The following is a 14327-nucleotide window of genomic DNA, read 5'->3' on the forward strand; positions in this document are numbered from 1 at the left end:
AACACTGAACACAGTGATCTACTGCGTTCTGTCTGATGTTTCTGGATGAATATTCCTGCTGCATTAATGTGTTGTTTAACTCCTTCATATCCTGTTGGGTAGTTTAATCTACAGCAATGCATCATGGTCTATAAGATCATCATGTGTTTGTAGTGTGGCTGTCCTGTGAGAACCACGTATCTCTAGAAAGTCAGAAAAACAGCTTGTTTTCAGCTTCGTGACGACGACTGTTCAGCTGATCCAGAAGGGTTTTAAAGAGTTTATTTAGCGTCACACAGATGTGATCACCTCAGTCATCATTATCATGACCCACCCAGAGACTCCGCCCTCTGCTTGAATCTTTCTTATTGTCTTCTATTTTCTGTGTTCAGAGCAATTGTGGGGAGTACCACCAGTTGGTCCAGGAGCTTCTCCTCCATCATGGATGTTTACAGGCAGATTTTAGGATGACTCAGGGGCAGTTTGACAACCTGCTGTCTATCATCAGGCCGTATAGCTCTGGGTATCCAGCAACCACTACCACCAGTTTCTCCTCCATGGTTTACCAACTGTAAACTTGTTGTTGTGACCACCACAGAAGCCCCGCCTCTCACATCATCTGATTGGACAATAAAGAAAAAATGGAGATGATGTGGGGCGCTTTTCCTCTCTGAGTTGTGTTTCAGTTTTTTTGTATTGTAATCGTAAAGTTTTTCAACTTGAGGAGTTCAGAGCGCTCCGGAAAAACGCAAAAACAGCGAGCAAAAAGCTTCATTCGAACAAAAAACTGTTACCAGAAGCCGTCTCCTGCTGCTGAAACACTTTCTTTAAAGTGCAACTTGCAGGTTAATTTTTTTTTAAAAATATATACATAACCTTGTCTGAAAATTACCATATGAGAAGTTAATTCAGAATTTATTATGGTTTACACGACATAAGGGCAAAAATTCAGAGGAGAAAGGTCCTCTTCTAAAAACACATTTTTTTTTTTAACATCGCCTGATACTACATCACGAGAGGGACTCTGCGTCCTTGACCCTGCCTCAGTCCAATGCGCAGCAGTAGATGGTAGTGAGTCTGAGCGGTAGTAAACTTGTGAGTTAGTATTTTTTCGGTTGTTAACAGTGCATTTCACCATTTGTGGTTAAGCCGAATTATTGTGTTTGTGCAGGTTGCACAAACTTGAGTCTGTCAGGACACTGAGTTCACTGTTTGCCGGACAGAAAAAGGAGTGGAGTTAGTTTTCGTGCCTGGGTGCATTTTGTGCAGGTGAAGAGGCGCGATTTCACGGCTTCATCTGTGACCAAAGACGCTGTCGTCTGCAGCGCTCATTTTGGACATGAGGATTATGTGCCTCAGGGGTATGTGTGGGACCCGAGGCTTGCGGCCCTGCATGGGGGTATGTGCAGGGCCGCTCGGGGAGACCCGAGCCTCGGGGGTATGTGCGAGGGCGGGCGGGCTCTGCGGAGAGGGAGGCCTCCGTGGGCTGGCAGTTCCCACACAAGCACCTATCATACAAAACATTATCAGGAAATCTTCGTATCTCTCTCTCTCTCCCCTGCGGACGTCAATACACTGTAATGCAGAGATGTAACACGCATAGCAAGATACGTCTGATACAAGCTGATATTTGCGCATTAGTTTCTGTTCTGGGTGAGTAGCATTAGTTATCTAATAGTGGCAGAACTATTGGTAGCTTTGTTATAACCTAATACGTGATGGCAAACTTAATGTTGTGATGTGAACACAGCGCTAGACATCGTTAGCTGTCGTTAGCTAACGCTGGTCGCTCACCAAGACACCTGCCCAGTTCTCCGCTGGTTCTCCTCACACCACAGCTCTATTTCTCTCTGTGGCCGTTATTTCTCCTAACCCTGATCTGTTCCTGGGCTCTTGGACGCCTAGCAGGCTCATAATCTCTCTTAGTCTCAAAACTAGTACTGGGATCCATGTTTATTAATGTTACACTCAATCGCACTCGGCTGGACCTTACGCTACGTCACTTCCAGTTCGTGGGTTTTTAGATGCGGAAGCAAAATTCTCTCACAAAAACGACCCCAGAAGTCACTGCAGTGTGTATGTGGTTTTTTTTGTTTGTTTGTTTCTACATCATTTTCCTACACATTTATTCACCATGGTCTCCAACCTGCAAGTTGGGCTTTAAGTGAATGAAAAACTGTCATCTGAAAAGTCACTGAAGCTTCAGACAAATGTAGAGCAGTACAAAGTACAGTATCTCCCTCTGAGATATAGAGTAGAAGTATAAAGTAGAATAAAATAGAAATATTTTAGCAAAGTACAAATATCCTTCTTTATATCAGCCCTGCTGTCAGCGTGTCAGACACTGGATGTTTCACAGCTGCAGGTTTCTCAGTCTGTTACATGGTTTTTAATTGACGTGGTGAAACCCTGACGACATCGGTCGCTGAACTCAGATCAGCTGGACAAGGATTGGTCAGTATACCTATGTGTGTGTGTGTGTGTGTGTGTGTGTGTGTGTGTGTGTGTGTGTGTGTGAGTGACTTCACAGGTCGATGCTGCCATCTAGTGACTCTCTGCAGAACCATCCTCACTCCCATAATGTCATCATGATAACTTTTTATGAACATATTAATATTATTATTAGATACTGCAGGATGAACACGGCTCCACCCAGCTTCATCTTCACGGTGCTGCAAATATGAACACGTCTATGGAAGTGTGTGGAAACTTTTCTCCCAGTTTACAACACGTTATTAGACAATCACTGGCTTCAGCTGACTGACCTTGATGATACATGAACTCCAGGGACAAACAGCAGCTAATGTAGAAATAAATAACACTAACATAACAATAGGCACAAAATACAGACATATGGTCCTTCAGGGTTTTTAACTATAGCAAAACAGTTCCTGAAACTAGGCCAGTTTGTCCAGACTCCACACACAAAAACCAAAAACATAAACACAGAAAACATCTGACAGCTCTTGCAACAGTCAGCACTGCATTCATGACCATATCAGCTCCTCTTAAATGATGCGTTTGCTTCCAAACTTTACAAACAAACACCAAATAAACAGATCTGTCTGGCATTTTTATTCATGGCACCCTGTAAATATGAACACAAATCTGTGTCTTCTCAACACTGAACTGAAGACAACATGAACATAAACAAAATGCAGTCTGTGATGTGCATCTGGACACAGCACCTCTGTCTCCTCTGCCTTTTGCTCCTCTCACTCAAACACTTCCTCCTCTAACTCTTTCTCCAGATTGTCCTCCACTGTTGTGCACACCACAGAGCAGACCTGCCTCCTGTTAAAGGAGATTTCTCTTCAGGGACCTTGAGCTAAAAAGATTTTCATCTGTTAGACCAGAGTTCTCTGGTTGTCGACGTAACTGTGGAGGAAGTGAAACCTGTGATCACAACAGTCCCTCCTATGACTCACGTTAGCTTCACTTCTACAGTAAAGTCAAATAAACTAGTGCCCATTATTCTGAGAACCTCCTACAACTCCCTCGAGGACCCCTGACTGAGAACCACTGCTTAAACATGTGTATACTACAGTTTTTCTCAATTGCTAAAACACTAAACCCTATTGTCTGAACCAAATGCTCAGTTGCCTGAACCCACTGATTGAATCAGTCACTCTTTTGGCAAAACCATAAGCACTTTTCACCTGTTTAGACACAACTTGCCAACACATTTTCATTGTGATGCACCTGTGTTGCATAATGCTGAGCACAGGTGGCAAAAGTCAAACACAATTAAAGCACAGGTGTCACCGGTTGAACACAACAACTCAAAATTGATCACACTTGTGGCTAATGATGTGAGGGAACATATATAAGCCAGTTCAGAGAGCACTGGTTAGGAGCATCCCATCTATGTTGTTGTTTGGGACAATGTGAGTTTTCACAGAGCCCTCCGGGTTAGAGAGTGGTTCAATATGAACCAAGGTTTTATCAGTCTTTGCCTTCCACCGTACTCCCCTTTCCTGAACCCCACTGAAGAATTCTTCTCCTCATGGCGGTGGACGGTATATGAACGCCAACCTTACACCAGGGTAAATCTCCTGCAAGCCATGGAAGTAGCCTGTGGTGACATAGGTGTGGAGGCATGCCAAGCCTGGATACGGCATGCCAGGGGTTTTTTCCCCCGTTGCCTGGCAGGACAAAATGTGGCGTGTGATGTGGATGAAGTCCTGGCCTGACCCATTTCTGTTTTTTGTAATTTTTTTTTACTATGTACAAGTGCTTCAAGTGTGTTTTCTATTTTTCTATGTAGTGTTTAGTGACTGCTCAGTGGTGTTTTTAATTTTGATTGACTCGGGGCACGATTTGACAACATAGTTCAGTTTTGAGCACAGACTGAACTGTTTTGAGGTGAAAGTTTAGTTTTGCAATAAGAGTCTGAGGTTTTGTGAATGTAGCTTGAAAACTGGGTTCTGTGTTCACAGTTTAGAGAAAAGGAGAGCAGCTTTCGAGAAATGTGTCTTAGCAATCGAGAAAAACTGTAATAAGTAACTCTGATATACTTTCACCTGTGTTCTTTTGTTCACTCTCTTCAATCAAATACACTAAATGTGTTGTCTGTCCGTCACACTCGCCTTAAAACACGTGGTGATTGAGTTTTTGCAGCCACTGAATGTTGGAGCGCTCTGCTCACTCCCTGCAGTCTGCTGACTCTGTGCTTTCTTTTCAAAGCCAGCTAAAGACGCACCTGTTCAGACGGTGTGAAGGTAGCTTGTCTGCACCTGAGGTCTCATTTATAATACAGGGTTTAGGATCCATGCTAAAACCGTACGTACGGACAAAAGCCAAAAAACATTCAACAGTTTCTACAATCAGGCTCCACCTCACCATCTGCGTCGCCAATTTCCCGTCTCCAAAGTGTTGCTAAGCATGTGTCAGAGTTTCTCCCATCAAGTCTGTTTTTATAGATCACAGATTTTGTGTGAAGTGGCGTACGACTCCTTCAGGCCTCGTTTTGTGCATATGTAATGTTTATAAATGAGACCCCTGATCTGTTTTTACTCATATTTTGTGTATTGTATTTTTTTCTTTTTTGGTACAAACAGTTTTGCTAGTTGTGCACTTTGTCATTTTGTTTACTGTCTTGTTGTATAATGTCCCTGTGAAGCACTTTGTGACCTCTGTCTACGAAAAGCTCTAAATACATTTTACTCACTTATTTTACTTTTGCTGATTTGCAGAGGTCTGGTTTATAGTCGCATAATAAAATGATATTATAAAATATCCTGTTGTTTGATGTGTAACTTGGACATTTTATTGTTCGATCACATGATACATTTAGTTTGTCTTTTCACATTTGTAAATTCACTATGTTTATAAACAGAGGAGCTCACTGGTCGTAACACTGGTGCGCAGTGTGCAGGATTCTTTGGTCATAAGACTCTGACGTGCAAGAACTTTGTAATTTTTATATTACTGAGTTTAAAATGACAAAAAAGTAAGAGGTGGATTCAGTTCTTCTTTCACATACACACTGACCAGCAGCATCATGAGCGCTGCCTGTTCAGATCCGTGAGGACGAATCAGAAACGGCTCCTGGAAACTAAAATAAAAAGTGGATGTACTCACAGCTCCTCTCCGTCTGTAGCTTTGGTGTCCTGAACCAGATAAACTGAACCAAAACTCCCCCGGCCCAGACTCCGCAGGACGCTGTATCGCTTAGCAACCAGACCAGCACTGCCAGGGGGCGTGGCCTGGCCTGACTCTACCTCCTGAAACCTGGGCATCATGTCTGCTCACCTGTGGACCGAGGACAGATGATAGAGCTTTTTCACAGCAGACATTTTGACTCATCACAGTAGGAAAACTCAGGTGACTCAGTGAGCGTGCACAACACCAGGACCTGAACTAAATGGAACACAGCCATCATCATCACCAACACACCTCTGAATATACACTGAAGAAACATTTAAATGCAACACTTTTGTTTTGCTCCCATTTTTCCTGCAACAAGTGACATCTGTGACATCTCGTTATATTTCAGAACGAGACTTCTGCTTAACGAGGATCAAGTTAAAGGTGAGGAAACACAATGATAACAATCTGTGGACGCTCTGTGGCAAAAGAAAATACGTCTAATGGACAAACAGTGATGATGTTTAGTTGCTCCATGTGCCTCCATTACAGCTCGTTGCGTGGCTGCCAGCTGCTGCCTCCTCCCTCAGTACAGTTTCAATACTTGTGTTCACATCAGTCTCCTCGACCAGTTTACAGGGGGAACAGGGTCCAGGTTAAAAAATGCCGGAGCTGTCCTTTAAGTTAATGATCTAAAACTTTTTTCTACACTCAGCAGATCTACGCCTCTCAAATCTTGGTCACAAGTTTGTTATAATCTGTGTCAGTGAGCTCGTCTCCTTCTCTAAGATAATCCATCCACCTGACAGGTGTGTCTGATTAAGCAGCATCATCACTACACAGGTGTGTCTCTGGATGGTCACAATGAAAGGTCACTCTATCATGTGACGTGTGATCCATAGACACAGGTGTCACATGTTTTGAGGGAGCGTGTCAGAGTGACAGAGTCGACACGTTACGGTTGAGACTCACCTGATGGCAAAATGATTTAATGAATTTATGAAATCACATAAAGCTGACCAGGACGAGCAGCATTTCTGCCTTTTGGGAAACCAGGAAGTGAAACAGGAGTCTTGGTCATAAAGCGAACTCCTTTCACACCTGATAAAAGGATGTTTTAGAACATGGCCGATATTTTCATTAAAAAAATACTTTAAAACAAACGTGATTATTACAGAACATGTTTACACCAATGGTAGTGGCACGTACTGTTAGCTTTAACCTAGCTTAGCTTTATTTTTACAGTCTATGCCACAGACCAATGGGTGAAGTCACAGTGGTTACGTCCATTATTTTACAGTCTGTGGCTCTGACACATTTTTTTATTGTTTGAAGTTGTGAATTCTGGTTAAGTTTAGACCTGTAAATATAATCATTTAATAATGTGTCACCCAAGAAACTGACTTTGTGTGTTGAAAAGTTATATAAGAGGTTGTTTTGTTTTTGTAGGATATGATTGGTCCCAGTTCCAGGAATGGATTTAAAACAGAGTCAGCCTGCTCTCCACCATTCAACAATCAACGTGTCAGAAAATATATATAAATATATAATAAAGATGTAGTGTAAGTCATTATGGGGATTACAATATGCAGTTCAAGGTTATTCCACCTCTTCACTTTGTATCAGCAGCTCACTGACTTTATTATGTTGACTGAAACTAATTTATCTGATTCTGTCCGATAATGGAACTGAAGAGTTTCAGGTTCTGACTCTAATGAGCTGAGGGGGAAGAGGTCACGTAAACAATCAGCTGTTTGTGTCCGTTAATCAGCTGATTAAACCAGCAAAGGGACAAAAAGTGTCGGATAAAGAACAAAAGGAATTTCGCCGCATCGTCTCGCGATAATGAGACTTTAAAGTGAGCCGCTTTATGTTAAATAAACAGGTGAGATCAGAGGTTTGTTTACCTGCAGCAGACGCGACGGAGCACTTCCGTGTTTGAGCCCGTTTCCATGGAGACGGAAGAGCGCGCGCACACACACACACACACACACACACACACACACACACACACACACACACACACACACACAGCAGTTGCTGGTTCTCGTTATCTGTCAGCAGCCGGTGGACACACCCAACAGCTGATGATGGCTGCATTAATTTACACAGTGAAGCGTTCAAGCTCTGTTCAGTAAAAATGAGAACTATTGGGTGAATATAAATTATAACGTCCTCATGATGTGTTCAGTGTAATCTTGTAAAATCAGCAGTTTGAAGGAGAAATGTGTTGATGTTTTCACAGCACTATGAAACAGATATTAGAGATGAACTATGATGGATCAGCTGTAGTAAAAAGTCTTTTACTTTCATTTTTAAAGATGATTTTCATGTGAAAGAAGGTCGTGTTACAGGTTGTTTTACAAATGTGTGTTATTGAAATTGTGCTCATTCAAAGGTGTGAAGTGTGATGAAGGACTGAGTGACTGTAAAGCTGCTCATTCATTTTATAGAGAAGATTTCTGTGTTTATTATTTTAAATTTGAATTTCAAAATCACTGCATCCCTAGTTTAATCAGAAAGTTACTTTGTACATTTTTATTATTATTATCTCATATATTATTGTTGTTTTTTCTTGTGAACAAGTTAATTTGTAATAATCTTTTACTGATTATTGATTTATATGATTATTACAACACATGAACAACATGTTACTGAAAGCTAATTAACACATGGGGCGTCAGGGGAAGACTCGTATAGGGCACCACATGTTAGAGCCGCACTGCACACACACACAAATAAAGGTATGTGTCCCATATTTTCCTGGAGAAGTTAAACCTGTTTAATAATAAATTTGGATATTCATCACCTCTGGAAAAACATTAACACTTAATCATTTTATCAGCCTAAAGCCAGAGATGATGTTCTCAGCTCCTTTAAAAAACCAACAGTCCAATAAAATAAATAATTAATCAATCAATCAATTAAATAGTTTCCTTTGTTTTAAAATATTTTTTCTGATCATTCCAGCTGTAATTAAATCACTTTTACTGTTAAACATTTAATGTAAAACTTATTTCAGTATCCTTGACCTCAATATATGGAAAAATTTTACCTTCACAAATGTGAATTTAATAACGAAGCTGTTATTTTTTAAGGACTGTGTTGCTGTTCACAACATTAATATTTGTAAAATACTGTGGGCCAGTATCACCTCTTTATTCACCTTCCTGCTTTATAAAAGATATACTTTTTTATTTTTACATTTTTAATTATTTATCTGCTGTATTTTATTTGTTTCTGCCCCTGTTGTGTTTTACAGTTCCAACATTTGCTGCTGTTGTCGTTCAGGTTTCCTCCAGCAGGTAGCGACGCTTCCTCACTCCAGATTCTTCAGAGAGGCACAGAGGCAGAGATTCACACAGCAGAGGCTCTGATTCAGGGAAAAGTCTGTGTTAGTTAAATCTGAGAGGAGGGAAACTCTGAGTTATTGTTTCAGGGTTACATTTAATGAGATTTAATGAAATTTGCTGAAAATTTCTGGGACAGGACATAAATCCTCTCCACCAGACTCCATGCACAAAACAAAATAATACAATACAGTACCAGAATACACTTCGCTAAATCACATTAGTTCATAATCACAAATCAGCTGTATAATCATACAGAGCAGCCTTTGTTGACCAGAATCTATCCAGCCTGTGTTTAAAAGAGTAAAGTGAAGGGGCCTGCACCACATCCTCTGGGAGCTCATCCCATGCCTTTAAAAATGCCTTTGAAAAAGTGTTTTCTCTTTTCAGAAAAACACCTTAGTGGGAATAATTTTAGGGCGTTCCCTCTTAACTCGTACCGACTGTACCAAAAGTTTACAACAGGCTCAACTGTGGCATCATGTATTCCATGAACAAGCTTATAAACCTCGATCATGTCTCCTCTATGTCTCCTGTACACTAAAGTTGGTAGTTGCAGTTTTCTTAACCTCTCTTCATACGACAACTCTTTGAGGCCTGGGACGAATTTAGTAGCTCTCCTCTGAACCTTCTCAATCTTTTCTATACATTTTAATTTCTAAGGACACCAGACCGAGCTTGCAAATTCAAGATGTGATCTCACCAGGGATTTGTATAATGGCAAAAATATTTCCCTACACAAATTTTAAAAGCTTCTTCTTATAATCGCCAGCATGGAGTTTGCCTTTTGAACTTTTTCTGAAATGCGTGTGGAATTCCTATATCCTTTCCTCATCGACATGCTGGACCACCAGTTCTCCAATAGTATAATTAATTTTACTGTCGTTACATTTCCCAGTGTGTAAATGTTTACACTTTTCTGAATTTAATTTCAGTAACCACTCATCACACCAGTTACTCATGCTATGGAGATCTTCTGGAAGATGGGCTGTGTCGGTGTCCTTAGTAATTATTATTAACATTTTAGTATCGTCCGCAAAAAGTTACACATCAGATTGTAACCTATCAGGAAGGCTAATGCCATTCTTTCTGACAGCTCCCATCCTTTACACTCTGAGTTCCAGTTTCAGCCTTCCGGCCCCCGGCTCAGACTTCCTCATATGAAAAGTAACAGGTACAAGCACTCCTTCGTCCCTATAGCCATTTCCCTTTTGAATTCAGGACAGGGTAGGAGGAGTCGTACCTGATTGGTTGATATTCATGGGGCTTCTTACAGGCAGGCTGATTTTTGTTTTTGTCTCCATGTGGTGCTATTGATGTTGGCAGAAATTGATAATACGCACTGTTTGCACTTTCCCTATCTTGTATGGGCTATTTGAGTCGCTGCTACTGATGTTGTTTCAGCACACTGTGTTATTCCCCCCTCTTAGACTTTTAATTGTATGTCTTGTACATTTTTTTATGTCTTTTTTTACTTGCTGCAACACTAATTGCCCTACAGGACACAAATAAAGCTGAATCTGAATATCTGGTAAATCATTTATATAAACAACAAACAATACAGGCCCCAACACAGATCCCTGTGGAACCCCAGAGGTCACCGGTTTCCAGACAGAAGTGGCACCATTTACCACCACTGTTGTTCCTATTACTTAAAAAGCCCTGTATCCAGCTTGTAACTCTGTCATCTATATGATAGGATTTTAGTTTTGACAGTAGTCTTTTATGGGGAATCCATATATATGCAATCAACAGACTGTCCTCTTTCCAAAGCTGCAGACCACTTGTCAAACTCAATCATTTTAAGTTCTGATCTCAATTTTAAAGCTCATTTTAATTCATTAACTCAAACTGTATTTTATCATTCACACATATAGCTAAGGTACGACCTCGACTGAGCCAGCGAGACGCTGAGAAGCTTGTTGATGCTTTTGTTTCCAGTCGTCTTAACTACTGTAACACCCTGTACCCCGGCCTACCTAAAACTGACACTGCACTACTACAGACTGTTCAGAGTGCTGCTGCTGACAGGGTTTTAACACAAACTAAAAACAGACCATTTCACTCCTGCTTTACGTAACCATCACTGGCTCCCTGTATCTTTTACTATTGATTTTAAAATCCCTCTACTGGTTTTTAAGGCTCTTTCTGTCCCTCCATGAATCCTGAGATCCTGCAGCTGCTCTTTAACTGTTCCTGATGTCACGACAGAAACCTCTGGGAGGATTCTTTTAGCTGCTACGCCCCAAAAATATGAAGCATGCTGCCTTTAAATATCAGACCTGCTGCTCAGTGGACAGTTTTAAATGACAACTCTAAACAACTCTCTTTAATATAATCTATAACGAGCAGTTGTTTGTTTTAATATTCCTAATATCTGTTTTTTTTTATTGATTAAATTATTTATTCTTCTCATGTCTCCTTAAATGAGTGTTGTCTAACTGTATGGTTTTATCTCTTTGCTGAATTGTAAAACACTTTGTGCTGCATTCTGTGCATGAAAGGAGCTGTATAAATAAAGTTCATCCATTCATTTGTTAAACCTGCTCTCTGACACAGACCCAAGGTCAGCTGAGCTGCTTCAGATAATGACTCTGATTAATTCCAGCTGTCTCTACAGTGGTAAAACCTCATTACTCCGGATACAAAGGAGGTCAGTGTTGTTAGCAGTAATTTTAGATCCTCAGTTCAAGTTTGATAGATGTGAGGAAGATCTAAAAAAACAGTGATGACAAACCTTAATTGTTTTTAATTAATAAGACACCATATACCCACACAGGCAGCACAGTTACTCATACACACTCTGATTCTCTCAGTTTTCATATTCCATGACAGTTTGACACTCACTGTACATCTTCATAAAATCAGGCGCTGACAGTGACGGACAAAAAGCCTGTCTGGTGGCATCACTGTCACATTTCAGAGCAACAACCATCTCAGCTCTGATGTACCAACAGTCCGGCTCCAGAGCCTCTTCACAGATTTATCCAAAGACGAGACACTAACAGAGTAACGAGGAGCAGCGTGAAGGCAGCTGTTAAATACCAGTGTTTTGTGGTTTTGTGATGTTTAAACTGCACATTCTTTAATTACACTGTAGGTCTACATGTAAAAACCCACCTAAGGACAAGAGTTGAAAATCAGCACCATGTTAGCTGCTCACCCTTATTCCTCTGTAAGGGCAGTGGCCTTGTGGGTAACCTGTGAGGGTGTGACGTGTACTTCAGTGTGTATGTGGAGCGAAGCAGCTCTCAGGGTGTCGTGGTGAAGACGCACGCAGCAAAGAGTGATGACAGTCAGCAGATTGAAGTGTCGAGATGAGCTCAGGGCTGTTTGACCTCATGAGACGGCCGTGTTTATTGTTTTGTGATGAAGACTGCAGTAAAGCCACTGTTGTTAACGGCACCTGAACGCCTCGCCATCCTTCCTTCTGCAGCCAAGCTAAAATAACGTATATTAGCCAGCGTGGTACCAACTACAGTTTGGAGCCAGACAGTACAGTAGTGAGAGAGGTGACAGATTTTTTCGGATGGAATTTTTTTAAGTGGTGAAAATAGTTTGGCTGCCGTCCCCATCCACGCCATACACTACTTCTGTGGCCGTACTCCTGCTGCTTCTCCAAACTGGGAGCGTGCTGAAAATGACAATGCAATGTCTACAGGTAAGTACCTCATGCAGCCCCACTGCAAAACATCTGAACTGTCCCTTTAAAGCTAACTAATATCCACAGATATGACAGTTAACAATGAACATTTCAGTTCAACATAACTTTAAAAATGTTCATTCTACTGTTGAGTAATTCTGATTTCAGAGATGAAGACTTGAAGTTGCATCACTTAGAGCTCTGTGTCCATTATAAAGCGGAAGTGTCCTTTCATCACAGATTACAAAACAACATTTATCAGACTCAGAGGGTGACGGACTGTCAGAAGAGGAATGTAGTTTATGGGGGAGGTGAGTCCTCAGTTGTTGTTGGAGTCCTGTATCTGTGAACATGCTCAGGTTCCTCCTTCACATTCACATCATATCAGCATGGTAATAAAACATGGTGTTGATGTTTGTGAACGTGGAGCAGCGGACCATCAGCAGCAGCTGCTGAGTTCAGGAAATGAAGCGGCCTCCGTGGGGAGGAGAGGCAGCCGTGACTCATACTTCCCATCATGCCCTCCAAACAAACACACTCCTTCTCTCTGCAGTGTGTAAGCCGCTGTGCTCAGAGTGAAGGAGTGCATTTATTTTTAACAAAGTCTCACCTGCAGCTTACGACTGTTTAATACTTAATTCAGTGAAACATGTACGTCATCTGTCGCTCTATAAAACATCGAAAATAACAAATTGTTTCTTCAAACTGTTTATTTTTGCCCAAAGTTCACAGTGACATGAAACAGTAACTCCTCATAGTGCAAAAGAGCAACAAAATGTTTTCAATTATCAGTTTTTACTACATAAATAATTTAATGCCATCAATTACCTTCCTGCTCATTTACTGATAAGTCAGGCCTGTACTCAGATAATTTTGAAAACACATCTTGTCCTCTACATGTTGTCCGTCCCACACATCAGTGACTCACCCGGATATTTTGGTTCAAAGATTTTTGAAAACACCTTCTGAGGTTCAGATTTTTATAAACTCCAGTTACGGTGCCTCCGTGTGTGTAAAACCCAGCGTTTTGGAAACGATGATGTCATCTCCTCAATTACACAAACACTCAGTTGTTACTGTGTGTAATAGGCGTGCTCCTGAAACAACAACAACATTAGACCACCAGTTTGTGTGTGTTTACCTCGTCATGCATCTAAATACAAGACACATTTAGTTTTCACAGCAACCTGGGCCATGTACTAGCAAGATATTGAATAAATAAGTATCAAATATTTATAAATAAATAAATTAATAAATGAATAGCTACTTTTGTTTAACTATTGTTTGGTTTTTGAAAGTAAGCTTACTACACATGTTCAGATTCTTCTTTTGTAGTATTTTATGTGTCGTTGACGTAGCCTTTATCACTGTTTACAGACCCGGCAAGATTCGTATTTTGCATTCCAGTGTAGGCAGAGATATTTTGTCAATCGAAGGTCGTATGGCCACCCTCTGCCTATGTCTTGCATTTGTCTCTGCGGCTACCTGAGTCATAAAATGATACCTTGCAGCCCAAAATACTGGCCCTCGTCTGCTGAGGCTTTGTCGTCATCAGACAATAATCGATGGGTTCTGAGATTCTTACTAAAAACCTTTCATCAATTTTAGATGCAAGACATCAAATAAATAAATGGCCCTGTTTTTTGTAAAATTTTGTAAATTTGGATTTTTCTTTTTTCTGTTTTTTAAGTGTTTGTTTTGTTTTGTTTCGCTTTTTAAGAGAAAATAATTACTTAACTTTCGGCAACATACTGTTGGCTATAAAT

At 40.8% G+C, this 14327-nt stretch overlaps 1 protein-coding gene across 2 annotated transcripts in view; it reads right to left on the minus strand.

The window, feature by feature from the left end:
* The window catches only part of nek11 (NIMA-related kinase 11), a 117303-nt gene extending 109782 nt beyond the window's left edge, over window positions 1–7521 (minus strand). For both annotated transcript variants that reach the window (XM_049583403.1, XM_049583402.1), the window contains exons 1-2: window positions 7476–7521; window positions 5563–5733 (exon numbers count right to left, since the gene is read on the minus strand). In XM_049583403.1, the coding sequence (XP_049439360.1) occupies window positions 5563–5723 (161 nt within the window). In that variant the 5' untranslated portion in view covers window positions 5724–5733; window positions 7476–7521. The remainder of the gene's footprint in view (window positions 1–5562; window positions 5734–7475) is intronic.
* Window positions 7522–14327: the final 6806 nt, after the last annotated feature.

Source organism: Epinephelus fuscoguttatus, linkage group LG8 (assembly GCF_011397635.1).
Source record: "Epinephelus fuscoguttatus linkage group LG8, E.fuscoguttatus.final_Chr_v1".
Classification (NCBI taxonomy): domain Eukaryota; kingdom Metazoa; phylum Chordata; class Actinopteri; order Perciformes; family Serranidae; genus Epinephelus; species Epinephelus fuscoguttatus.